At 35.6% G+C, this 27,621-nt stretch overlaps 2 protein-coding genes across 5 annotated transcripts in view; one reads left to right on the forward strand and one right to left on the reverse strand.

Annotated features, from left to right (window-relative positions):
- Positions 1-27,621, forward strand: part of PSMD1 (proteasome 26S subunit, non-ATPase 1) — a 122,597-nt gene that overhangs the window by 53,477 nt on the left and 41,499 nt on the right. The gene's annotated exons all lie outside the window — the stretch shown is intronic.
- HTR2B (5-hydroxytryptamine receptor 2B) lies at positions 896-19,352 on the reverse strand. 4 transcript variants are annotated; one of them, XM_065526220.2, is made up of 4 exons: positions 19,244-19,352; positions 17,660-17,994; positions 6,714-6,914; positions 896-2,072 (listed from the first exon to the last, which is right to left on the reverse strand). In XM_065526220.2, exons 2-4 carry the CDS (start codon positions 17,970-17,972, stop codon positions 1,180-1,182), a joined length of 1,407 nt encoding a protein of 468 aa, XP_065382292.1. In that variant the 5' UTR covers positions 17,973-17,994; positions 19,244-19,352; the 3' UTR covers positions 896-1,179. The 4 variants fall into 4 exon arrangements, with proteins under 4 accessions (XP_065382292.1, XP_005574629.2, XP_073866574.1 ...); XM_005574572.5 differs by having other exon boundaries at positions 17,660-18,139; XM_074010473.1 differs by lacking the exon at positions 17,660-17,994.

Genomic DNA, 27,621 nt, shown 5'->3' on the forward strand with positions numbered 1-27,621 from the left:
CAGCAATAGAGTCATAGGTTGAGGGACAAATATGGGTGAACCTGAAAAGGAAAAGCTAAATATGAGTTGTCTTCACTGCAGATCCCCTTAGCCTAAATTTGCACTTATAACAGGAGATTTAAAATGTATATCAAAAGTAGATTGTATTGTCTACTTTTTACTTAGTGGCTTATGTGTACTCATCCTCATAAGAATTGTATAAAATGTAGATGACAATACTGGGGCTTGAAGAAAATTAAGTATTTTTCCTAAATTTAATCAGCTGTCTGGTATGTGGCACAGGTTGGACTCATTCTGAGACCTAACAGTGCAAAATAATATACTGAAAGGGTGAATAAAAAATTTTGTGCTGGAAGTTCACTTGAGTCACTGGACAAGCATAGATAGGCAGGCATGATCTCACTTAAAGTTTGTATCCCTGATTAAGGTCCCATGCTTGTGCACGTTAATTAATATCTTTAAGAAACCTAATATGGTTCAGGTACCCAAGCGATTTTATTTGCGTTTTCCTCCTTCTCCAATAGACCCACTTGTGCTGAGGAGATGCCCAATAGTAGTCATTTAATGAACAGGTCTAGTTCCAAGTTCCTGTTATTTTGTGTGATATCCAGCTACTATCCTCCCTATCCCTTCCATCAAAACAGTTTCCTGATCAAAGGAAAATTATGACTACATTCAACTAAATCAGACTATAAATGGTAATCTTAACTCACGTCCAGATTGTGATCACTGTTTTGTGCACTTATTTTTAGCTCTGTGTTCCTTTTGTTCTGTATCATGCCTTACACTTTCAAGGCCTGGAAGGCAAGGCTAATGTTTGTTTTGTTTTATTTCATTCTTAGCACAACTTTGCATATAATTAGGAACCGAATAAATTTTATGATGATGGTGGTTCTTTTTAAAGCCTGAAATTTATTGATTTGACTTTATTTCATTTGAATACCTTAACATTTAACCAGAGTGCTGGATTGTTTTCATTTGTAGCTATACAAAATTATTTTCCTCATGGAATAATCTTGTCCAAATTAGGAAAATTGGATATTCTTAATACTTAACTCTTAGGTTAAAGAGATGATTTGATATATGACATAAAATTCTTTATATAATATATTCTTGGCACATTTATATCTCATTCATCATCTTACTCATCATTATGTTTGATGACAACTGCCAGTTCTGCTACACGTAACTAACTTGCTCTTCAGTTTTGTCACCTTCATTTTCAGTGAGGAGAAGTGTATCTAGTAGAATGATTGATGAAGACTGAATGGTTGAACTTCGGAGCCTCATTGGACTCTGGTACATGGCAGGATTAATCCCATTTCGAATTCCATGTTTCTTGAAAAACTTAGAGTTCTCTGCCGTTGGATTCCGGAAGTAGATCTTACTGGAGCGTTTTCTAAGAGTTTTTACTGACTTTGTGGCCTGGTAATTGCAGGTTATATATCGGCCAAATGCATCCCGAAATGTCTTATTGAAGAGGGTGTAAACCAAAGGATTCACTCCTGAGGAAACATAGCCTATCCACACAAATATCTCCAGGAGCATTTGGAGAGTAGTTTGGTTACAGGAATCACATAAAACTAAAGTTATGTTTGTAATAAAGAAGGGACACCACATAAGCAAAAAGAGGAAAAACACAATCCCTAGGACTTTTGAGGCTCTCTGTTCATTGGAAATGGTCTGCACTGACTTTTTTCCAATTGTGGATGTTCTTCGCGTAAGTCTTTCATCACTTGAGTTGCACAGAGCCTTGTCCTTTCGAGAACCATCCAGCATTGCCACCTTTTCCGGTGACGAACAAGGTGTTTCATCCCTTTGGAAAACTGTAGACACAGTTGACCATGTTAGGCGTTGAGGTGGCTTGTTTTTGACCAAGTAAGCCTTCTTCTGTAAAGCATGGATAGTGAGAAAGTAGGTAACAATCATAATTGCAAGAGGTGTAAAGAAGGCAGCCAGTGAGCCAAAGAGCATGAAATTGCCAAAACGTTCCTTTGTCAGCACACAAGTGATATTGTTTGGGTTGTCCACATCAGTCTCTATCCCTTTAATAGGGATTGGAATGGCAATGCCTAAGGAAGAGGAAAACAAGATAAATTGAGTCATCTTACGACCTGTAACTCTTAGGTTAGATCCTTTTAGATTGCATCCTTATAACTTTATGCTTGTTGATGCATTATGGGACCCACAATGCAGGATTTGTCAAAGCATTCATCAGTGAAGATTTGACAAACAGAACCTAAGTGAGCACATCTGTTTTTAAACAAAGAGATTGGTTAGTAATTTCAGATTTATAATGAAAGCTCCCCTAAAGCTGTAGTATATCCATGATATGGTGGAGAATGTCTTCATTTATTCTACATTTCTCATATTTTTGTTTTTTAAGCTATCTCAGATTAAGGAAGAGAAATTCAGAAGAGAAGCTGCTTTTTTCTTATTATCCAGTGTAGTTAATCTAGAGGCACTTCAGAGTACATTTATTCAGTATCTTTATTTTGTTTTATCTTTGAGGTTACAGTTTCATTTAACACTTTTGGCCGGGCGCGGTGGCTCAAGCCTGTAATCCCAGCACTTTGGGAGGCCGAGACGGGCGGATCATGAGGTCAGGAGATCGAGACCATCCTGGATAACCCAGTGAAACCCCGTCTCTACTAAAAAATACAAAAAAAAATTAGCCGGGCGAGGTGGCGGGCGCCTGTAGTCCCAGCTACGCGGAAGGCTGAGGCAGGAGAATGGCGTGAACCCGGGAGGTGGAGCTTGCAGTGAGCTGAGATCCGGCCACTGTACTCCAGCCTGGGCGACAGAGCCAGACTCCGTCTCAAAAAAAAAAAAAAAAAAAAAAACCAGTTTTACCTTTTGATATGTGTGAATGTCTTTTAATCCTTTCCATATAAGTTCTTAGGGAAAACCAAAGTTCATTAAAAAGTGCTACTTAAAATTGGAGTGTGTGTGAATTGTGACATTGAGAGATTATGAGTTCTTAATCTTTCTTCTTCTGTGGAAGCCTGGGCAGAGCGGCACTCATGCCTGTAATTCCAGCACTTTGGGAGGCCAAGTAGGGGTGGATCACTTGAGGTCAGGAGTTTGAGACCAGCGTGGCCAACATGGCGAAACCCCATCTCTACTAAAAATATGAAAATTAGCCAGGCATGGCAGCATGCGCCTGTAGTCCCAGCTACTTGGAAGAAGAAGGTGGGAGAATCACTTGAACCAAGGAGGCCAAGGTTGCAGTGAGTCAAGATCACACCACTGCCCTCCACGCTCAGTGACAGAGTGAGACTCTGTCTCAAAAAAAAAAAAAAAAAAAAAGAGTTCTTCTATGACATAGGAAAGAAATATACCTCATGTTAATTTTCTGATCTTTAAATACCATGAAGTAAGTATTTAATATGATGTTGCTTAGTGAAGTAGCTTATTAGAAAGACAAATAATACAGGGGTTAACCTGAATCTTTTTCCTTTGAAGCAGCAGATATTTTTTAAATGTCTGAATTAACTGATCTTTAGAAACCTCTGGAATCCTTGTGTTGTTTTGCGAATCCAAGAGCACTCATCTACACACCCTTTTTATGGTAGCTAAGAGCCATTGACAAGAATACGTTCCTCAAACCCTTTCTAACAGAGGTCATTACTTTCTCTACTTTTCCTCATGTACACCACCAGAAAGAGGATTCTGTATACTTGTTCTACACCAGGGGTCGTTATATTACAATTTGAGGACCATTGGCCCACATTGTTTTTGTAAAAGCTTTATTGGCACACTGCCACTCCCATTTGTTAATAACATATTGTCTGTGGCTGCTTTTGTTCTGCAGCAGAGTGGAGGAGCTGTGACAGAAACCATACACACTCTGCAAGCCCAAAATATTTGCTGTCTTACCCTTTATAGAAAAAGTTGACTGACCCCTGCTTTACCCTCTTACTTTCAGATCACCATTCCACTGTTTCTTTCTCCCCAAAAACACTTGCCTTTTGAAGTTTATTTTATCTACTTAATACTCTCTTCTCCATCTTGCTTTTCGGCTAACCTCCATGACATTTGTTCATCTTTGTCAATGGCTTCAGTACCTGCTATAGTCTTCTCTCCACTGCTCCAGTGCCAGCATCTTCCACAACTTCATCCCATTCATGACCCTTCTAAGACCTTAATTTTATGTTTCTTGAACTCTTTGACTCTAATTATTATTATTTGCACTAAAGCCATCCACAGGTCTACTTAAAACAATCCCATATCTAAGATTATGAACTCTAATATTTCCCTTCCTTGTCCTGCTACCCTTCACTCCTAAAGAACTTTTGTTTACTGTTATTTTTACCTCTAGTTCATTCATTCGTCTCAATTTTCACATTCTCTTAACTCATTCTGTTGTGAGACTTCATTTCATTCGTCTCAATTTTTACATTCTATTAATATCAAGACACACTACTTTCCTATCCAGCTTGTTGGTCAATAACTAAAAGTTTTCACTGGTACTTTTTATGCCCTTACCCTGTATATTATCATATTTTCTGTTGCCAGGTTATTACCTAGGATAACTATAAATCCAAAAGAAGAGAGTGAGCTCTCTTCAGCATTTTGTAGAATTTCAAAACTGAGCTTATTGTCATCTGCATTTTCATTTTTTCAAAGTTACTAATTTGTGATCAGTTCTACAAGACAAAGTACAATGAAGTGAAAGAGCATTGATCTTGGCCTTGGTGCTGAAAAGCTGTAAGAGTTCTTAAGCCAACTGATTAAAACCTCTAGGTTTCTTTTTTCTTACCTATAAAAGGAAGAAGTGGATTTCTAAATCTGTATATCATGAGTCTTCCTTTTATTCTTTTTTCTCCTGCATCACTCATCACTTTGTATTAGTGTAATTTGTTTATGTGTCTGCCTTTCTTGAGTGCAAATATTCTTTTTCTTGATCATCTGTATATTCTTTACACTCAGTAAAATGTGATCAATTTATAAATTGATGGTATCCAGCCTTAATTTAGATACCATTTATACCAGTAGGCTGCTTACCTTGTTAGCTTGATCATATTTCACCATTTCAAATATTTTAATTATTCTTAAGGATCCGTTTCTTCAATTTTTTTTCCCTTTCTCTATCTTACTTTCCCACCCCACCCCAATATACACATACCTCACACTCTCCCCCTCCCTCTCCCTCATTGCAGTGAGCTTACCAAATGTGAGTCATCTCACATAATGACATCTCACATAAATGACTTTGTTATAGTTTTCCTCCTCTCCGCTTCAAATTTTAATTTTCACCCATTGTCTCCCATTCCCTTTCTGTAGCTGCTTTTGGGGGACTGGTTCTGCTCTGTCGGCACCTGCTTCCTAAACTAGCCTTTTCTCGCTGTTTTTAAATCTCTTCATTCTGAATAGACTTTTTCTTGGCCCTGCTTTCTTCCCACACCAGAGGAGTAACACAGCTTACTTTTACCTCCAAACTTCAAAGAGGTCCAGCCCTTATTTATATCATCATTTCAGGAATATAAAGGTCAATTTCATTGTTTTGCTTTCTTGCTGTTTTTGCCCCAGTGCTCCTACTCAGATTAGGGAGAAGTAATTTAAGTATTCCAGTATCTTAATTTTTTGCCTCTTTGAAATATTTTTACAAGGAGGAAGCTAATCTGCTGGTCAAACCATTGTAATTTTTGCAGATCTGTTTGTTTTTCTCATACTAACATATAAGAGCTTTGAATGATTTACGCATACTTCATGATAAGAAGTATAACTTTGAATATTATAGATGAGTATAGGGCCATAAGACGATTTAGAAGAAAAAGGATTTCTTTTATAAGTCATTTCTGAACATCAGTATGTTTTCTTTGCATCTCTTAAAGCTTTTAATTAAACATACTCAAAACACTTACGTGCAGTGACTCACACCTGCAATTCCAGCACTTTGGGAGGCTGGGGCAGGGGGATCGCCAGAGCTCAGGAGTTTGAGACTGGGCAACATGACAAACCCTATCTCTACCAAAAATACAAAAATACAAAAATTAACCAGGCGTGGTGGTGTGTGCCTGTAGTCCCAGCTACTTGGGAGGCTGAGGTGGGAGGATCGCTTGAGCCTGGGAAGTCGAGGCAGCAGTGAACCATGATTGTGCCACTGCACTCTAGCCTGGGTGACAGAGCGAGACCCTGTCTCCAAAAAAGAAGAAAACGAAAAACAACCCACTTAAGCAGACACTTAACTACCTTTAATCTGTACACATATGTTCTGAAATGTTGGCTTCCAAGATTAATTTGTGTTCTTTGATATCTGCCTACAAAATGTTTGAGTTGTGATTTTTGTTTTTTCTCTTACAATCTTTTAAAATGTGATTTAAGGTGCATTTCATTTCTTGTTATTTTAATGTAATTACAGGATTCCAAATGCTAGCTAGACCATAATTATCTGTTGGGAAATATGAAAACTGTTCTCAAACTTAACCTTTCTGCAAGTTAGATATCTAAGCAGAAAGAAATCTCAATAAACACTGTGCAGATGGTTCTTTCTGAGAGCATGAGCTTTGTTACTCTTCACACTTTTTACCAATAGTATGGTTTAGAAGCCGTATGATAAATGCAGTGACATAAGGAGCTTATGTTAATATATCAGTAGGCTGGCTTGACCTCTCCTGCTGAGTTTCATTGCCTACTAGACCTAGTATTCTCCTAGCCAAGTGGAACCAAAGACTTTGTATACTACCCATACTCTGGCATTCTCTACATACCTATTGAAATTAACCACACCACTGTAATCTTGATGAATGCTGTAGCTCGTGAGTTATATTGATTGGCCTGGATTGGTTTTTTGATGGCTATATAACGATCCACTGAAATGGCACAGAGATGCATGATGGATGCGGTTGAAAAGAGAACGTCAAGGAATAACCAGGCAGGACATAGAACAAGTGGGAGGGGCCACATAGCCTCTGAAAGAAACAAAAACAAGACAAACGTTTTCTCCTATAAAATGGCAACCTTCAGTCTACAGTTTTTCAGGTGATACAACTTTTGTCTTTTTTGTTACTCATCTAAAATTTTATAACTTTAACAAGATGATGTTTAACATCAGATAATGGAGACAACATTAAATTCAATATTTCTGTGGATGGTAACTTTTAAATACATTTTCTATTTTGTATAATAGTTATGCCTTTTTTCTAAGTCGGCAACAGTTTAACTTTTTAGCATTATTGTGACCTTAGCTCTTTTGTTGATTCCATTTGTGATCTTTTTAAAATTTATGTAGTATTGTGACTGGAACTTAACCTTGGTATGTAAATAAAATTTATTTTTAAGCTGATGTTGTATAAAAAGAAAACATTCTACCATATACAGGAAACGGTATGACAAAAAACATTAGAATGGGAGTCCCTGTGACATCTGGGTTTTGGGCTCACTTCTAGCAATAACTGAACAGCAAGATCCTTGTTTATAGCATTCTCTAGTTTGATGAAATAGTGGAATGATTGTTTTAACAGAAATAGTTCTCAAATAAAGATTGCAAAAGGAATGGCTTCAGATTATCTAGAAGAAAAGTAGATTGTTTCCCTTTCTATATTCCATCATTCACTCCAAAAACTGGAGATATAATAATTAGTACAGACTTTTGATTTAAAAAGAAAATCTCAGGGTTAGACGTAGTACTTAATTTATTTAACAAACTCTTTACAAAACACTGCGTACCTCATATAGTCTTAAGCCCTTTAGAAATATTAACCTTAAAAAAATTTTAGGTGTGAATGTGATACTGAATATTCTGCATAGTTTTCTAATCAATTACACAGATGTTCATACATATGTGAATTTAATAGGCATTACATATATACACCCACCACTTTTCAAAGTGTGTTTACAGTTTCAAAACAACTAAAATTTTAGAATTCCCCCTAGAATATTTCCATTAGAATCCAGTTTAATGCCTGTAGAAAACAAATGTCATGCATGTGAGATTATCTAAGTCTCTTTTAGGATTTGATTGTTATATGTCCACTGATAATATATAATCTACTTTTCTTCTGGCTATTGCAGGTATATCTGACTTTGACAGGTACAAAGTGATTGTCATAATTGAAGGAAAACCAGGATAATCATCTCAGGGTTACAGAACAACAAGAGACCCTTCTATTGTGAACTGTTTAAATTTAAGGAGCCTGGGGGTGGAGAGAGATTAAAATCTCAGAACAAAAAAAAAAAAAAAAAGAGCATAATTTAGGGGCAGAGTTCTTAAATAGGTTTGGCTATGTTATTTTCAAGCATCAAGTAGGAGATTTTTTAAAAGTCAGGTAGTATTTCAGTGAAAAATATTTGGGCACTTCACAAAGTATCCAAAAGGTAGCAGGTCTGACACATCCACTTTTTGGTGCCTTCTGTTTCCAGAGTTGGTATGTGGCATTCTGAAAAGGAATATTAAAATATTTCTTCCTAGGAACAAAATAACAAAATCAGCACAAACTTTTACTCAAAAAGAATAAATGATTGGACTTAGTTCCATGTTCAGCAGCTTCTTAAAAAGGGATGAAAGCATCAAGTGGAAGGGGTCATTCATGATTTTCAGTGTATTGCTGTAAACTTTTCATGCTTGTTGAATGGGAGGTAGGAAGGGATAGAGGTGGTACATTTTAGATTTATTGAGCTGGAAGGAACCTTAGAGATTACCATTGATCTTGCAGATGAGTAAATTCAGGTATGATTAAGTCTGAATGCAGGGGTAAGGAGGGGAGGCATTTATTTATTGAAATTTAAATATTATTTGAAAGTGTTCTTTAGAACTGCCACTCAGAGTTTGCTGTTAAGATGGAGAGTGAGGATCGGTATCACCTGGGTACTTAGATATTCGGGCTCTTGGGTCTCATCTCAGACCTACTGTATCAGACTCTGCAATTAAACAAGGTTTCCAGGTGATTTGTGTGCAAATTAACATTTGAGAAGCAGTGCTTTGGAAGACTTTCTGGGAAGGTTTGTGTCTGAGTCTTAAAAGATGCTCTTAGTGTGCTGTTGTAGGGTTGGTTATAGGCACTTGAAATGTCTCATGGAAAGGAACTAATGGGAGGCCTCTCAGAATAAATTAAGTCAGAGAAACGGATGTTTGGGGAAAATCTAATCAATTGGATTTTCTCACTCTTAGCCGTAGCATTCAGATTTTCTGTCATTTAGTGGAAAAGGACCTTGGACACAGGCAGCTTTAAAGCGAACTAACAGTCTAAGTAGAGTGAAAAGAATTATTTTAGAGTTTGTAGTAGAAACTACTAAAAATGAGGATACATTCTAAACTGAGCTGAAGTTCTAGATTTACGACTGTAAGTAGGGTGGTAGAAAAATACTCATCTAGAGCATTTTTTTCCACAAAATATATTTAATAAGCTTGTTATATAAAATCAAACACTTAACATTGTCAACATTTCTTCAATAATTCAAACTCACTGATATCTAACTCTGGGAGTAGTTTGTATTTTGGAAGACTTCCTAAGCTAAAAGTATATTTACATATTTACAACACATGTAAATATAACTGAAGAACTACTTCAAATAATGTTGAAATTCACGGAATTGTAGAGATTTATAGTTATAGTTTAGAAGTGTCACCAAATTGTTTGCAATCAAATGTACAGCACTAATTATGAAAAATGTTTTACCAAAAGGGGGAGAAAAACTGGGAGGGAAATATATGATGTTAAAGTCCTGTGATAAATACTTAGAAGATTAAAAAGTAATAATATACAATCGATTTAATGACCAAAAATTTTTTTTGAATCCCTGATTGTAATTTTTGGTAGCTTCACCCAGTCTTTCAGAAGGCAGTATGCTATGCTGTCAGGAGCTCTCCACTGTCTCATCAGAGCCATGCTAAATGCAGTAACAGCCCTGGCTGAAAATAAGGAAGATGATGTTAGCAACTTTGAGTTTCACACATCTTCTCCATACAGGCTAAGTACTTATGCTTACATGTATTCCTGAAAGATTAAAAGGCCCGTCACCCATTCATACCAAAAAATACTTTCTCAACATGCTTTAAAAGGATTCCTTACTTTGTTTTTATTTTTTTATTTTTTATTTTTTGAGACAAGGTCTGACTCTCTCTCCCAGGCTGCAGTGCAAGTGATGCGATCTTGACCCTGCAACCTCTGCCTCTCGGGCTCAAGCCTTCCTCTGACCTCAGCCTCCCAAGTAGCTGGGACTAGAGGCACATACCATCATACCCGGCTAATTTTTTTGTATTTTTTGTAGAGATGGGGTTTCACCATGTTGCCCAGGCTGGTCTTAAACTCGTGAACTCAAGCGATCCACCCACCTCGGCCTCCCAAAGTGCCGGGATTACAGGCATGAGCGACCATGCCCAGCTGGGTTCCTTACTTTGGAGGAGGGAGACAAACATACATCATATATAAATATTTATCACATAAGGTATCAGAGATATTGATTGCAGTTAAGGATTTAAAAGGCAGGTAATTATTGTGTTGTATCTTAGGTTTCCTTCCTTTAAGTCCTTACTCTCTCTAACATGTTTTAAAATGGTTTGCCAACTATTTAAACTTGTCTGTTTAGCTATTCTAGTTATGGATTATACTTCTGAAGATTAAGGTTTAGAAAATTCTAGTCATAAATCTAGTAGCCATAAGCAGGAAGCCATAAGAAAACTCATATAAAAAATATTTGTCTTTGGAATTTGACCATCTGATGCACATACTCCTAATTGTGGGCTAAGAAGGAAAGTTTGTTTAGCGCTGATTTAAGTAACCCTTTGAAGCCCTGTTAGCGTCACTTTACGCAGAAAGAATTTATAAACTCATTCCCACTTAAAATTCACTAGAATTTTCTTATTACAGTTAGTGCTTTATTGTTAACAGAAATATTGAGATGTGATACAGAATTTTCTTTAAGAAAGAATGAGACTGAAATTTAAGATTAAAAGAGATGAATCTTTATAATTCCAAGCCTTTCTGATTTCAAGTTACATGAAACACTGGTGGATAGTTTTTATGAAACTAACATAAAACAAAAAGATAGCCGCATTAAATTAATAGAAACCCTATATTAATATAAACCCTATATGCAAAAAAGAAAAAGAGGCTTTTGTAAATGCCTAATAGATTTGGGTAATCTAAGAATTTATAGAAATTAAAAACAGTTCTGGGCGGATCATGAGGTCAAGAGATCGAGACCATCCTGGCTAACCCAGTGAAACCCCGTCTCTACTAAAAAATACAAAAAACTAGCCGGGCGTGGTGGCGGGCGCCTGTAGTCCCAGCTACTCGGGAGGCTGAGGCAGGAGAATGGCGTGAACCCGGGAGGCAGAGCTTGCAGTGAGCTGAGATCCAGCCACTGCACTCCAGCCTGGGGGGGACAGAGCGAAACTCCATCTCAAAAAAAAAAAAAAAAAAAAAAAACAGTTCTCAACACACTTGTTTTATAAAGGGACTTTTCCTAGTCTAGAGACTTTCATTCTAAAATCGTTTTTTAGTTAGTATTAATTTAGTTAGCTCAAAGTCAGAAAAGTTTATTTCTGTTTAGAATAACTAAATTAAAGGTTAAGTTGGTGTTGTGAAATACTTTATTTCAAAACGTTTATTTTAGGAGTTTTGGTTTTAAGAATTTCTAATTACATTTATTTGTTGTAATGTATTATATCCCATGTACTTCCACAAAGACTTAGGACATTGAAAATTTGAAACAACGAAGTGAAACAGTTACATATTTAAATAGAAAGAAAGAAAGAAAAGTGTATCTAAGAGTCAGTCTGAGGGAAATAAGTTACTAGGTTCAACTAAATTAATTACTGTTATTCTAGGGCTCTACATTAGACTCTTTTCATTAAAATTAAAGAATAATAGCATTTCTGCAAATGCGTGAAATAATTACAAACTGAATATTAAAGCAACAAAACAAGTCCTAGATGGGTCTTGTCTTATACACAATTGTTTAATTATCTAAAGAATATCAGTAGCACAAATATTTTATTGTTTAAAATGAAGATTATGCTTTAAATACTGCCATACATAAGGGATGGTAGGAGTTGTCATTCAGTTATGTAAATTGTCATTTGTCTCCTAGACAAGGTTCAACAACTTCATAAGTATGGGCCCAGGTCTAATACCTTCCACAGAAAAGAGATCTTGCAGTCATCTGAAGGATTTGTACAAGTATAGGTCGATGCTCAAGTATTCTTTTCCACTTAATATGAAATATAACTTTAACAGAAAAGAATATTGAGATCTAACTTGTCCCTAAGAGGGGAAAAAATTTCTGTGATCCTCTTAACAGTTACGTGGGGTTATTTAAGATATAATTGTTGGTTCTCTATGCCAAATATGACAGTTTTGGCTGGTCACATTTCTCATTGGCATTTGAGAAAGCAGAGTAATAAAGGTTAAGAGTGTGAATTCTAGAATCAGTCCTCCTGGGTTTAAATCATGTCTCTGCCACTTTGTAATCTTGAACAGATTACTTATCTCTCTGCTTCTCTGTCCTCTGTAAAACGAGGATAATAGTACCTGTTTTATAGGATTGCTTTAATAGAGTTTATATGGATGATGATTAAATACACGTGAAGTGTTTAGAACAGTTCCTGGCATAAAGAGAGCACTCAATAAATGTTAGTGCTTATTACTGTTATTTAACAGAAACTAGCCAGCTAACTCAACCATGAAAACACTCCTACATAGAAACAACAAGCCAAATCATCAGTATGAAATAAGAGTGTTTGTCTTTTCTACCTGCTGTAGCAAAAGTGCATACATCTGATTCAGCTTAAAACTTTAAGCTATACTTTCAGGGGGTGAGGGAGGATGGGCTGAGAACAGTTTAACTCTGTTTAACTTTGAATTAAATTTGTCAAAGTATGTTTTTTACTGACATTGAACTTTAACTGCTGTTTATTTTATGTATGATACAGGAAAATAACCTGTATGCATTGCATGCCTGGGTTTTTTATTGGTTTGGGTATTTTTGTTTGTTTGTTTTTGCTTTCTTTTGAATTAGTACAAAAACCTGAGGATTTTTACTAGAAACCCCGTATCTTGATGAGACAGACTTATTTTATCTGAAACCTGCTTAACCTTTGGGCAGCTTTTTAGTTTGGAAAGTTAGGTTATACCATTTGTCCGGAAAATAATTAGCATCAGTCCATAAATCTGGGACATAAAATGTTTCCCTTTGGAGGATGTAAAAGACTATTTTTAAAGGCATTCCAAGTGGGCTGTTCCTATAGAGTTTACAGAGGTTCTCAGTTCATGAACTTATTGCAGCAGGCAAATCATAAATAGTTCTTATGTCCAAAAAGAACATGATTTTCAAATATACATTTATCTCAGAAATTCTAATGCTTCTGTCTTTATCTTCCAGGAAAGACATAGTTCAGTTCAAATTATTGTTTAAAAGTTTCTGTTTTGTTTTTTACCTTTTACCTTTTGAGCATATGAGTTATCCTGGGTTTCATTGTCTAATATGATAGTATTTTAAATGTTTTAAGCAATTTAATGCTTACAAAATTTTTTCCTGGTTTTTAAAATTTCCGCTTTATAATAAGAAGTGACTTTAATTAATTGCTTTTCTCCTCCATTTCAGAACTGGGTAGGCTAACATTTTACTGCATAAATGAATAACTGCCATTTTTCTCTTACTGCTATACATTTGTTTCATCTCTGATTAGACTTACATCTCAACCAAATCATATTTAATTTGCATGCAGTACTCTACCAATTACTATTAGTGCTTATAAGATGCTGGGCCCTGCTTGTCAAGGTGATTGAACTCTGAAATAATAAATGACTTGCCTGATCCAACACAGGAGAACCAGGATTCAAACCCTGGGATGCCGTGCTTCAAACAGCCGTCTTTCAGCCATTTTATATACTCTCTTTCAGCTATACCAAGGATACTGTTTGAACTTAAAGATCATGAGGCATTAATTAAAACTTAAGTTATAGCCAGGTTTGGTGGCTCACGCCTGTAATCCCAACACTTTGGGAGGCTGAGGCACGTGGATCACCTGAGGTTAGTAGTTCAAGACCAGCCTGGTCCACATGGCAAAACCCCATCTCTACTAAAAATACAAAACTTAGCCAAGTGTGGTGGCTTGTGCCTGTAGTCCCAGCTGCTCAGGAGGCTAAGGCAGGAGAATTGCTTGAACCTGTGGATGGAGGTTGCAGTGAACCGAGATCATGCCACTGATGCCCAATGGATGGCCAGATGCCATATTTTTCCCTGTTACTTTTTTTTTTTTTTTTTTTTGAGATGGAGCCTTGCTCTGTCACCCAGTCTAGTGTACAGTGGCGCGATCTCGGCTCACTGCAACTCTGCCTCCCGAGTTCAAGCTATTCTCCTGCCTCAGCCTGCCGAGTAGCTGGGACTACAGGCGCGTGCCACCACACCCGACTAATTTTTGTATTTTTAGTAGGGACGGGGTTTCGCCATGTTGGCCAGGCTGGTCTCGAACTCCTGACCTCAGGTGATCCATCCGTTTCAGCCTCCCAAAGTGCTGGGATTACAGGCATAAACCACTGTGCCCAGCCTCCCCTGTTACTTTTTAAATCACTTATAAAATGAAAGAAAGAAAGGTTCAGAGAAACTCTTAAATGGTGAATATCCTGTCTTTTTTATATCAGCATAAGATGTTGTTTTCTTGCTCAAGTATTTCTAATATAGGTATTTTCAAGCCTTATGTTATAAGTTGTTGATTTGTGATCATGGATTTTAGGAATTATGGACAAGACAATAAAAAACTAGAACTGTAAAGATCAAGTCCAGTGCTCCCAGATAGGAAGAAGTGGCAGAAAAATTGACCTAGCACAACTCATTTGAAAGACAATGTTGTGCCTAAGTTGTCATAATCTTCGGAAAATAGGAATTCAAACTGTGTATTGCTAAATAGTATACAGATCAGTGATTGAAAAATATCTCTCGGTATAAGGACACAAGGGCCACTTTTATATTTTACTGCTCTTATTTTTAAATTTTCATTTTATTAGACCGCTAGCTAGTATAGTTTTTCTGTTACTTTCATTGAATTCCCCTGAGATAGCTAAAATTATTGTTCATAGTGATAATCTTTTATCATAGAACCAAGAACACTTGTTTGTACAAACGTCAGAAGTCCTAAAGATTACCACTACAATAAGAGTGTAAATAAAGTCTAATTCTGCTTTTTAAAGTTATCAGAAGTTCTTATAAAGGCATTAGTTTAGAAAAATCTTAGTGTTTATTACTTTGCAAAAGGTTATAAAAATATCTTAGTATTTGAAGTCAGCTTTTCATTTGTACATGCAGTTCCCAATTTATAAATTCATCCTTTGAAGTTTGTTAGAGGGCAACATGTGTTTTTTTCCTACATTTTTTCATAGAAATTGAATTATGCTTTAAATAATTAATGCCATAATGTATTAGAAAATGTATTAGATAGTGGTTCCCAGATTTATTCATTTTTTAAAAACCTACAAACCCCACTATACAACTTAATTCTGATAGTAAAAGTGTGTGGGGCTATAAAAGATTTTATTTTGTAATTAGAAATTGACAAATGTGAGTCAGGTATGGTGGCATATGCCTGTAATCCTAGCTACTTGAGAGGCTGAAGCCAGAGGATCGCTTGAACCCAGGAGTTTGAGGCCAGCCCAGGCAACATTGCCAGACCCCATCTGTATTAAAATAAATAAATAAAAGTAAATTTAAAAGTTTAACATTTGGAAGAATGAAATACTATTAAAATATCTATCAATTATTTAAGACATAAATATGAAGACATTTCACATATTTTATGTTAACATATGTTGGGTTTTCTGCTAATTATATTGCTATCTTGGGTACCAACATTTTTTAAATATACACTTAAAATTTTCGGCTGCTGGATACCTATTTTTCTATAGAATACATGGAATTATCTTTGTTATCTTTGTATTTTGTTTGTTAGCTCACTTTAATTCTGTGGTACTTTACCTTTTAAGATTCCTTAACGATTTAGCTGATAATTTAAATATCTACCATGGTATTTTGCATATAACTTAAAATATTTTTTATATTTATGGGCTCAAAGATTTTAAAGCTAAAATTCACTTCTGCATCATTCTTTCAATTGCATGTATTGAATGACGTATTAAATGTTATGGTAGTCTGAAATAAGCATTTTGACATTTTCTGTTTGCCTAGCAAAGCACAGTTTGAAGAGTATGATTTTACATCTTAAGCTACTATTATGTACATGGAGATGAGAGCTGGAATCATATGCCTGTACAATATTTATCAAATATGCATATATATTTCTACCTAATACTTTCTTTTAAGCTTTATTCAGAATTAGGGTACTTTATGTTCTCTATTATAGTAAGACTTCTTAATTATTTTTCATGGTTTCCTGCAGTGTTAGATTACTTAAAATATTACAAATTTATAAGACAGAGGGAGATAGACTGTTAATTATTAGAAAGTCTAATTAAAGCAGTAGAACCTTACTCATTACTGCTTGTCCTGCCACATAATTTTCTTGATTTATTTTAAAGCCCAGGTAAATGTTGATTTAAAATGGAAGGTTTAAACCTGTTACCATCTGATAATAGTTTTAGATATCTTTCTGTTATTACTTATAAAATTGTAATGTGTAAAACCTGGGTATAATAGTTGGAATAGCAGGGGTTTTTTACTTTCTAATAGTGGATTCTGGTTTAATAAATTTTACTTCTATAACTTAAAATATTTTTATCTTCATATAAGTAAATATAATTCTAAGAAACAATATCTGCCACAAGTAATCATTTTCCTTAGGTAGTTTATGAATGGAATATCAGTTTACACCAAGCACTGAATAAGTTAAATATCCTTTTAATGCTGATTCCAAGGGTCTAGAAGCCCTCATAATTCATCAGCAGAATTATTTGTGTTTACCCAAATTTTATAACTAGAGATAATATGCATAAATCTGGAACTACTTATATCTATTTTTTTATTATAACAAACTAAGATTTCAGTGTCAAACTATACTGTACCTTTTATTATCACAATAACTAGGTTTTAATCCACTTATGAACTTAGAGGTCTATCAAGAACACAGATGCCCATATATCATAAAAAATTAAATAGATGAATCATGTCTTTGGACACTCTGAGCCAAACCATTTCCTTCAGCAACTAAACATAATTTTTCTTAACATGACACTTACAAAGGAATTGTGTTCGAGTTTATAATATACAAACTATTAAGAGCTATAATAAGGATTTTTGGACAATTCCAATTTTAAACTGAGGTTTAGCGATTTAAATTGGGATTTAGTGATTCAAAGACCTTATCGTTAACCCAGCACATACCTGTCCCGGAAGTGTCCTAGTTATTGCTTTAAGGAAAAAAAGTATCAATGTAGAAAAGTTAAGGTATAGACCTATTCATTGTAATTTATAGATAATATATTCAGAATCTATAAATATCACTAACTTGAATGACTTTTTAAATGATTTTATTAGATAGTTTAGGAGGGAGAAAAATGGCTTCCAAAAAATATTTTTTTCTCTTTAAAACTGATGATCAACCATAGAAAATGATGTAAAACAAGGGACCGTGTACTTGCCGCATCTTTAAATAGTCCAAGTTCATCTTTTATTTCAACAAAAATAAAGATTAAATGAGTGCCCATTCTCTAATAGTATATCATAGTTCTGTGGTTTGATGGCACAAACAAAGTGAAATACTTACCAAACATTATTGTCAAGAGGGCAATTGGCATCACAAACAATCCAACCAGCAAATCAGCCACCGCCAAGGACATTAGAAAGTAATTAGTAGCATACTGCAGCTTTTTCTCCAGCGAAACAGCCAGAATAACAAGGGTATTTCCACCAATTGTGGGTATTATCACCATGAGTATCAGAAGAGCTGCCCAGTGCAGTTTATTTCCCTGTTCCTCAACAATCTGTTTCATTTCCTCTGGTATTGATTCTGTCTGTAATCCAGACCAGTTAGAAGAGATAACGTGAACAAAGGTGCTCTGCAAAATGTGCTCAGGCATTGTGCTTTGAAGTTCAGACACTCTGTAAGAGAGAGCCATTTGCTGTTTTTCTGTGATTCAATCCCGTTCCGAACAGTGGTCAGCATGGTTAGTAGCTAAACTGGTCATCTGTTTTTTTAAGGCATTGTACCCATGTCAAACACTCGAAAGCCACAGTTGACACATTCCTTTAAAAAAAAAAAATCCAAGTTCTCTAAAATGAGCTTATATACACATCTGTCCATGTTTGTAGGTAAGATCTCCAAGTATTTATTATTTTCTAAAGGCTTAAATTTAGAAGAGCTCAGTGAAAAGAAACTGATAGCTGTGAAGAAAAATAGGAGATATATATATATATATCTAATATATATATATTTAGTTTCTCTCTCTTTTTCTACCGTAGTTGTAGAGTCATGTTTGAACTTGCATGCCAGAGAGTTCCCCCTAGATACAAAATACATAGATTGCATTATTTTATTCATTTCTGAAAGTGGTAAAAACTCTTGAACTTCATAGCCCTTCCCTTAGTAAGTCTGTTGTGCATTTGTGACAATGCAGCCAGTTCTCCAAGTATACTATATTTCTGATATTCCTCAGTTAATGAAACAGAAGACACATTAATTTTTTCAATGGTTGTAATAAAAAGTTAAGTGTTTCCTGACCCTTCAATGTCTTTTTACCTTTACTTACAGAAGAATAGAAAAGTCGAAACACAATAGTTCAGAATAGAACTTTTAGTATGTGCTGACCACCCACCTGGAAACACTCCAAGCCCAACAAGGGTCTAAATGAATTATTTACCAGCTAGGAATCCTTATATGTAATTGGCTTTGTCTGACTAGGTTTGTAAGTACTAATATAAATGTCATTTTAGATTTCCTTTATTTTGAGAGAAGGAGAATAAATAGATATTACTAGGATCCATATAATTGTTTTTAGTAATTTCATCTCTCATGGTGTATTTTTGCAACAATTGTGTTCTAAATTTAATCACTAAATTTACCAAATTCAAACCAATTTTTTTGGTTGTTGTTTTAAGTAGTGTTTTTTTGTTTTAACCTTCCCAGTTGCCTTGAGAAGAAAGGGAAACCAAAAGGAAAATTAAACCATTTATTTGTTCATCAAATGTACAAATCACATTTTAAAAAACTCTCCTTTAGCATTACTAAATTTTTCATTTTGATTTTTAAACCGCTGAATAGAAATGAAAGTTTATGATAGCAGAATTCTTGAAGATTTAAAAAAAAAAAAAACCTTTAGATTAATTCCATATGTGTTTGTTAAATGCTTACCTCTGGTTTCGTTGTTATTTTGCCGAGCATGTCATCTTATGTGTTCACTGGACTTGCTTGCTGCTGTGACTGAAATCCTCCTCCCATTGACTTATTCTGAGCCTCTAGCACAGGCGGTTGAAAGCAGTGAAACAAATATGTTGGATAGCTGCAAGCATGCCAAGGAGGTTATTTCCTCTTTTGATACATTCATTTTTAGAGAGTAGCAGCATTCATTGTAATTCTTAAATCACTGTTAAGCATGTTGAACCAGTTCATGGCCCTTATTCAAGTTATATTTTTAAGAGCTCTCTTTAATGTTTGGGGGACTGTAATAAACTTGATCATTTTAGCTTCAGATAGTTTTGTTTGGGATTACGCCTGAGCTGTTTTTCCCATTTGAGAAAAAATAAGATATAATCTAGCTATTGTAGAGGTTTCATTCTATGAAGATTCTGCCCTTTTAAAAGCCTATAGTGATTTCTGCAGTTTCTGTTTCTAGCAGTGAAACAAGATTCTTATCTAGCTTTTGTGCCTTTGCTGTGGAACACCATTAATTTGCTCTGGTTGCAACCTTATATAGAAGAGCACAGAAAGGCCTGAATTCTACATGTATACATAGGTTTTAGCAGAAACTTTTTTACTGCTTATTTTTAAACAGATGATCTCTGGGTTTAGGAGTGGTTCACAGCTTTTTTTCCCCGTAGATTTTACATTGAAGAAAATACAAGTAATGAAAATACTTTTTTGCGTTATTTCAGAAAATTGGTGTTTAAATCTTAATAGTTATGCTATTTAAGTTTTCTCTAAGACTAGCTTAATATTAGAACTTCAGCATTCTCAAGGTTTCCTTTTAAAATATCATTATAGATGCATATTTTTAATTAATTACTTATAAATCAGTGATGGCATTTGTGCCCTTGTTTCAAATTTGTATTCCTTTGCTCATGTTGAATGTTATTGGAAAATACTTAGTTCATTTTAGCTCTGCTGAGCACTTCAGATTTTATTCAGTATTTGCTGCTTTTTTAAAAACTCAAAATTTACTATATTAGAAAAAATACTTGTGAAGAATTCTAGATGAAATAATACTCAATAGAAATCAGATGTTTGTTAATGTACCAGAATTTCTATTCAGGAATATGAAAATATTTTAAGGCAAGGCACGGTGGCTCGTGCCTGTAATCCCAGCTCTTTGGGAGACCAAGACAGGTGGATTGCTTGAGTCTAGGAGTTAGAGACCAGCTTGGGCAACATGGCAAAACCCCATCTCTACAAAAAAAAAAAAAAAAAAAAAAAAACACAAAAATTAACCAGGTGTGGTGGTGCACACCTGTAGTCCCAGCTACTGGGTGGCGGTGGAGGAGTTGGGGGTTGGGGGTTGAGGGTCGGGGGAGACCTGAGGCGGGAGGATTTCATGAACCTGGGATAGGTCAAGGTTGCAGTGAGCCAAGATTGCACCACTGCGCTCCAGCTTGGGGTGACAGAATGAGATCTTGTCTCCAAGATAAAAAAAGGAAAGAAAAGAAAATATTTTTAAATACTGCTTAGTTGTGAGTTACACTTTGATATCTGTGCTTATGAAGGCAGATAGGGATCTGCAAAACAAGTAATGTCAGATTGAAAATAGCAGCACCATTATATCCAATGAAAAAACTTGTATGAAATAAGCCTTTATTGATTTGTTTATAGATAAAATTTTTAAAATATTAAGTATATTATAAAAATGCAGTCATTATTGTATTTGCTGGTATTAATCCTTTTACTCACATTCACTCATTTTTTGCCTCAACTTATAAAAGTAAGATTGGTACTTGGATTTTTTTTAATTTTGTGTTTTTAAGTCTGTTTAATGCCTAAGGAACATAACTAGTTAGAACAGCTACTTATTTGGCAATCTCAAGTTATGGGAAGGGTAGCTGAGAATCAAGAAAAAAGCAGAATAATAATAAATACATAGTTATATAAAAGGATAGTTGAGTCTCAGCAAATAACTGAACCTGTGCTTTAAAACCCTAAGTACTTTAAGTAGAAAGTAGCCTCTAAGTCCCCACTCCATCTTTTCACTCTCCGCACACACACGTGCACAGACGTATACACACACACAAAACTGCCTCTCCCCCTTCTTTAATGAAAATAACATTTGTACATGGTGGTAAATGTAGATAGTACAAAAGAATGTTGAGTGATAAATTCGCTTGAGACAATTTTAATAAACATGTTTCCCTGCCTACTCCAGATGTGAGTAACATGTTAAAAGGTGGACAAGCGCTTTGATAATAGCAAATAGGGTCAACTGAAACAACAACAACCACACCCCCCCCAAAAAAAAAAAACAAACAAGAATTTAAATGTATAAACATGTAGGTCTACTCAAAGTAGATGCTTGTAGCTTTTTTTTTTTTTTTTTTTTTTTAGACAGAGTCTTGCTCTGTTGCTCAGGCTGGAGTGCAATGGCGCAATTCAGCTCACTGCAACCTCTGCCTCCCAGGTTCAAGCAATTCTCCTGCCTCAGCCTCCCAAGTAACGGATTACAGGCACCTGCCACCAGGCCTGGCTAATTTTTGTATTTTAAGCAGAGATGGGAGTTCGCCATGTTGGCCAGGCTGGTCTCGAACTCCTGACCTCAAGTGATCACCTGCCTCAGCCTCCCAAAGTGCTAAGATTACGGGCATGAGCCACTGCACCCCACGCCCTTTGACAACATTTTATGTGGAGTAGTGATGGATAGCATAGTGATGACCTCTGTGTACTTAAGAAAAGGCTAGATCACATTCACTCCGCTGTGTTTTGGGTGCCAATAAATGGTGAAATGAATTTTTTAAAGATTTCTATCCAAATAATAATAAACATGAAAGTATGAGTCTTAATGGTAGAGTAAAGTTTTTAATATCTGGAAATTTCGTTTTAGAGTATTTCCTTTCCCAAAAACTTCAGATAAAGTAACTTTTACTAAAATAACTTCAAGCTCAGACTCAGCCTCTAATCTAGCAATAACCAAAAAAACCTAATCGGCTCGATTTTTTCTAAGACAATTGAATTTTCTCCCTGATGCCTTTTTAATTTATTGAGCAGATTCTGTCTTTGACCAAAAAGGGCAGTCTAATATCCTTTATAGGTCTAGGAAGACAGCTTAAATATCAGCCAAGATCCCCCATTTTTTTACCTCTCAGTCATAATACCTATTAAGCAGTAACCATTAAAGAATGTTTAACGTGACAGGGATTGTATCTGCTATGTATTCATTTGTGAAGTATTTACTAAGTGCCATATGCTCATGGAGATGTATTAATGAATAAGATAAACATTTTCTATCCTCATGTAATTTATAATTTTATGGAGGATGCAAACAAGTATGTTGGTAACTATAGTACAGACATGGTAGAGCTAAGACTAGCTTACTTCAACAGGACCTACAGTGGAGCTCAAATATTTCTCAGCTTTCTTTTTATTCATTCCTCTCATGTTCATACTCTTTGACAAGATCAGTGAAAGAGCTGAAACTGTAAGAATAGCTGTTTCAAACTTAATCTGTTCTCGTTAGACTCCTTCATTCTCTCCTGAATGCCTGTTATTTTAATGAAAGACTTTGACAAATCAGAAACAAGCTCCCTCACCTTTCACTGTCTTCTCAAAATGTCTTTCTTTTCATCCATCCTATCCTTCTTTGAGATCATGTTATCATTCTTTTCCACAATTGACTTCTACTTAGGTTCTTGATCCCAACTCATATGTATAGGAAGTCTGTGTTGCTTCCTCTGGCATTAGCAGCCTATACCAAGAGTGTGATAGGCTGCCATCTCTACTGTCAACGGCTAGTCTAGGAGTGGGGGTGTGGTAGGCAGACAGTTTAAAATGCCACAGTGTTCTCTTACCACAAAATAGCACCTTCTTCTTTAAGCCCTCCCCTGGTTAAGTTTTTTACTGGATTCCTGTATAAAAGTTGATCTAGACAACTTTTGCCAGGTTGTTATTGCCAGAATAAAAGAATACGATTTTTTTGTCATTGAAACTCTAGAGTACAACCTGATGTCATGAAATGGTGATGTCCTTTCATCAAAAGACTGCTATACCTGGAATTATAGTTGATAATCATAACCCAAATATCTTTTGGAGTAGATTTGCTCAACTCTGCATGTCCTCAGTAATCACAGTAATCAGCTATTAGAAATAGACTTTTATCATTAGAATACTTGTTTAAATATCAGAAGTGATTTAAACTTTCTGAGAATCAGAGTACATTTATGTACATTATTATAAAAATCAAATGCCAATAAAGTTCTCAATAAATAGCAATAAGTTGATGGCAGCTCACTCATACTGCAAGACTTTTCTTTGTTTGCTGATGAGAAATGGAAACAAGTGTGCTAATAATGCTGCAGCTTTGAATATTACAGATTTCTCTGGGTCCAGGAATGCAATCTGAGATTTTTAAGAGCTCTATGTGTTATGGTGACACAGCAATTTCTTTGTATAAAGCTTGTGACTCTTCTTCTTACATCTTTAAAATTCCCTCCCTCTCCCATTTTAGCAGCACCTGAAAAGAATTAGTCTTTTTGGAAATGTACCAAAAGCTTGCCTAAAACTATACTAACTTTTAGTTTTCTGAAGTCCAGGAAGATGACAACAAATACATTCTCTTTCAGTAAATTTGTAACGTTTGTGGCACAGTCTGTGTGGTTTTGTTTTTTGCTTTTCCTTATGGTACGTTATATGTATTCACTATATACTAAACTGGTAGAGTTAAAAGCTACAAATAGCAGTATCTTGGAATATGGAGGTACAAAAAACAAAAGTATTTTTGGGAAAGAAAATTGTTTTCTTTCTCAGCTTTTTCCCTGAAAATGTTTTATGCCACAAAATTCAAAAAAGCGTAATATCTTCCCCCTACTTTTTTGTTTTTTACCTGTAATGGCACTGTTTGTTTTTGAGACAGAGTCTCACTCTATCACCCAGGCTGGAGTTCAGTGGCACTGTGTCAGCTCACTGCAACCTCTGTCTCCCGGGTTTAAACAATTCTCCTGCCTCAGCCTCCTAAGTAGCTGGGATTACAGGCACCCACCACCACGCCCGGCTAATTTTTATATTTTTAGTAGAGACAGGCTTCACCATGTTGGCCAGGCTGGTCTCAAACTCCTGACCTCAGGTGATCCACTCATCTCGGCCTCCCAAAGTGCTGGGATTACAGGCATGAGCTACCGCGCCCAGCCAATGGCACTGTTGTTTTTTTATTATTACAAGTTGTATAAACTAGCCAAAGAATAAAATAAAGGATAACAAGAAAAGTTGCTTGGATTCCCACAACATGTGGCTCTGTCATTGAGTACACATACAGCTGGCAAATTTATAATTGTCTAAGTATATATATTTTTAAATAACATATCAAAACATGTGAAAGAGCTAAGTTATAGGTAACACATTCTGTGCTAATAAAATGGTCTACCAAGTATTGATTTTTCCCTCTGCACTGCCCTCCCCTAAAATAAAGTCCACTGTTTTTCCTGTGATTTGACCATTTCTCAACATTTATTTTTCTAAATATGTTGTTTTGTTTTGTTTTTTGAGACAAGGCATCACTCTGTTGCCCAGGCTGTAGTGCAGTGGTGTGATCTCGGCTCAACTGTAGCCTTGACCTCCTGGGCTCAAGTGATCCTCCCAAGTAGTTGGGACTACAGGTATGCACCTCCATCCCCAGCTAATTTCTGTATTTTTTATAGAGATGGGGTTTCACAGGGATGCCCAGGCTGGTCTTGAACTCCAGGGTTCATGCATTCAATCCTCCTGCCTCGATCTCCCAGAATACAGGCATGAGCCACTGTGCTTGGCCAGTTTTTCTAAATATGTTTATGGAGACATAGAAATAAGATTTATTGCTGATTAAGGATTAGTCATTTAAATACTTTGTTATAAATTCTGATCCAAGGTATTATAACAAACTGGAGGAATTGTTTTGTGTTGTTATCTAAGAGGCAAATGTTTATACAGAAGAAAGATTCAGGGAGTGTCAGAATTACTGAATATAAATGAAAGAAAGTCTAATGGACTGTTACTAATGATTTAATGTATTTTCTTTTAACCTGTAGGTTCTCTCTTCATCTCTTGCCTTGCCCTCTTTTCCTTTCTTTTCTTTCTCCTTGCAGTTTATTTGTTGAAGAAACAACAAATTTGTTTGTTTCCAATTGCCTTGTTTCAGTTCCTGATCACCTCTCACTGGAAATAATACAGTGATTCCTTAAATGATCTCTTGTCTTGACCTTTCTTCCATTTGTTGTGTGTAGAGAGAACAGAGACTTAGAAAGACCTGGATTCCAATTCTAGTGCTGCCATTTATTAGCAGGGTGACAATCACTAAATTTTGTTATTTCTGTTTTGTTTCCTGTGGTATGAATTTTGCTGATTGCATCTTTATGTGTAGTTTAATGTGGTGTTTGGTCCTTCATATTTCCTGTAAATTGGTAGTTGAATCCAGAAGCTTGATCACATTCAAAAATTTTTAGGGGGCTGGGGCTGGCGGTATGCACAGTTATTTCCATTTTCATGATGTTAGCAGTCATTGATAATCATGCTGCAATCTATTAGTTCATTATATGTTACAAAATGGTGATACAATTTTATCATTTATTAACTGTTCCTTTAAAAGTTTATGTCATATATCTCTCTGTGTGTGTATATAAAGATTAATGTGCAGGAGTTTTGCTTTCAGTGAATGTTTGCATTCCAGTCATTGCTTAGAAAGGTTTTTTGTCCTTTTAGAGTTGCCTGCTGAAACATTGAAGTAAACATATAAGAATATTATGGTTTTACCGTACTCTTGAAAAGATTGAATGTCTAAACTATTTAATAAAGAATTTGTCATTCCTTGTCTTAACACTTGTTTTTTCTAAAGAATGTGTCAGAGTTGGAACTGTTGTTAGATTGAGACACTGTCAGGTTTTTTATATGCTTTTAAGTTTATAGCCTTCACGGTCTATTTCAGTCTTTATTGCAATCAGCTAGGTAAAGTTCTGCATTAGGCTCCTGGTATTTATGTTCGCAGGCAAAATTTTTTCTAAACCTCATGAAATGTTAGTGCCTTTTAGGAAACAAAACTTAGGTCTAACTTCTGTCCCCTTTCCGAAGACTCTTCTACTAAAGAAAAAACCTTCAGTTTTGTGATTGGTTTAAGAATAGTATATATGTTATCTTTTATTTACTCTTTTATAACAAGTAAAAATGACAAAATAAATGAAATGTTAAGACAGATTTTAGGATAAACTCTTTCCTGTGAGTCAGTTTTCCCTGGAATATCCTGCCCTTGCAGCCAATGGGCAAGTTGATAAGTATTCTGCATGCCATTAGTTCCCTAACAAGTTGATGATGAAATTTTGGAGGTCTGAACCCTAAATATAACCAGTTTTCTAGGTTTAATATTCAGCTTGTTTTATATTTTGATAAACCCTTGGACATCAAATATTAGTAGCCGAATTTCTGGTTCTGATCCAAAACCAATTTCTGGTTATGCATCTAGATTTCAGTGATGATAATATAGTATTTTACTCTACTACTCCACCAACTCTCCCCAGCATACATAAGGAGGAGCAGGTATTGTTTTATGAATAAGGCAATTAAGGCTCAAAGAAATTTAGTGATTGTCACCCTGCTAATAAATGGCAGCACTAGAATTGAAATCCAGGTCTTTCTGATTCTAAGTCTCTGTTCTCTCTACCACAACAAATGGAAGAAAGGTCAAGACAAGAGATCATTTAAGGAATCACTGTGTTATTTCCAGTGAGAGGTGATCAGGAACTGAAATAAGGCAATTGGAAACAGAAATAAGATTTAAGGGGTTCTCTTGACTTGGCAGCAGATTATATGTGGAGAGTGAGGGAATAGAAATTTGAAGATATGAGTTTCCTAGGTATGTCAATGAATGGTCATAGTGGGAAGAGAAAAGCAACCTGGAGAGGGATACCCTTTTTTATTCCTATCTTTGTGGGTTTTTAATTTTTGATTGAGGTGTTTGTGGTATATTTGGTTAAAGATATCCAATAGGCACTTAGAATTTCAGGTTCCTACTCAGATTATTTGGAATCTGTTGTTAAGAGAGTACAAGGGAATTAAAGAGAGACAGGCACCTTTTTTTTTTTTTTTTTTTTTTTTTTTTTTTTTTTTTTTTTTTTGAGACAATGTCTCACTCTGTCACCGCGGCTGGAATGCAGTGGCGTGATCATAGCTCACTGCAGCCTCCACCTCCTGGGCTCAAGCCCACCTCAGCCACCTGAGTAGCTGAGACCACAGACGCACACCACCACACCTGGCTAATTTTTGTAGTTTCTGTAGAGACGGGGTTTCACCATGCTAGCCAGGCTAGTCTCGAAATCCTGGACTCAAGCGATGGGGGCAGATATATTCTTAATCGC

This window comes from Macaca fascicularis, chromosome 12, assembly GCF_037993035.2.
Source record: "Macaca fascicularis isolate 582-1 chromosome 12, T2T-MFA8v1.1".
Taxonomy (NCBI): Eukaryota; Metazoa; Chordata; class Mammalia; order Primates; family Cercopithecidae; genus Macaca; species Macaca fascicularis.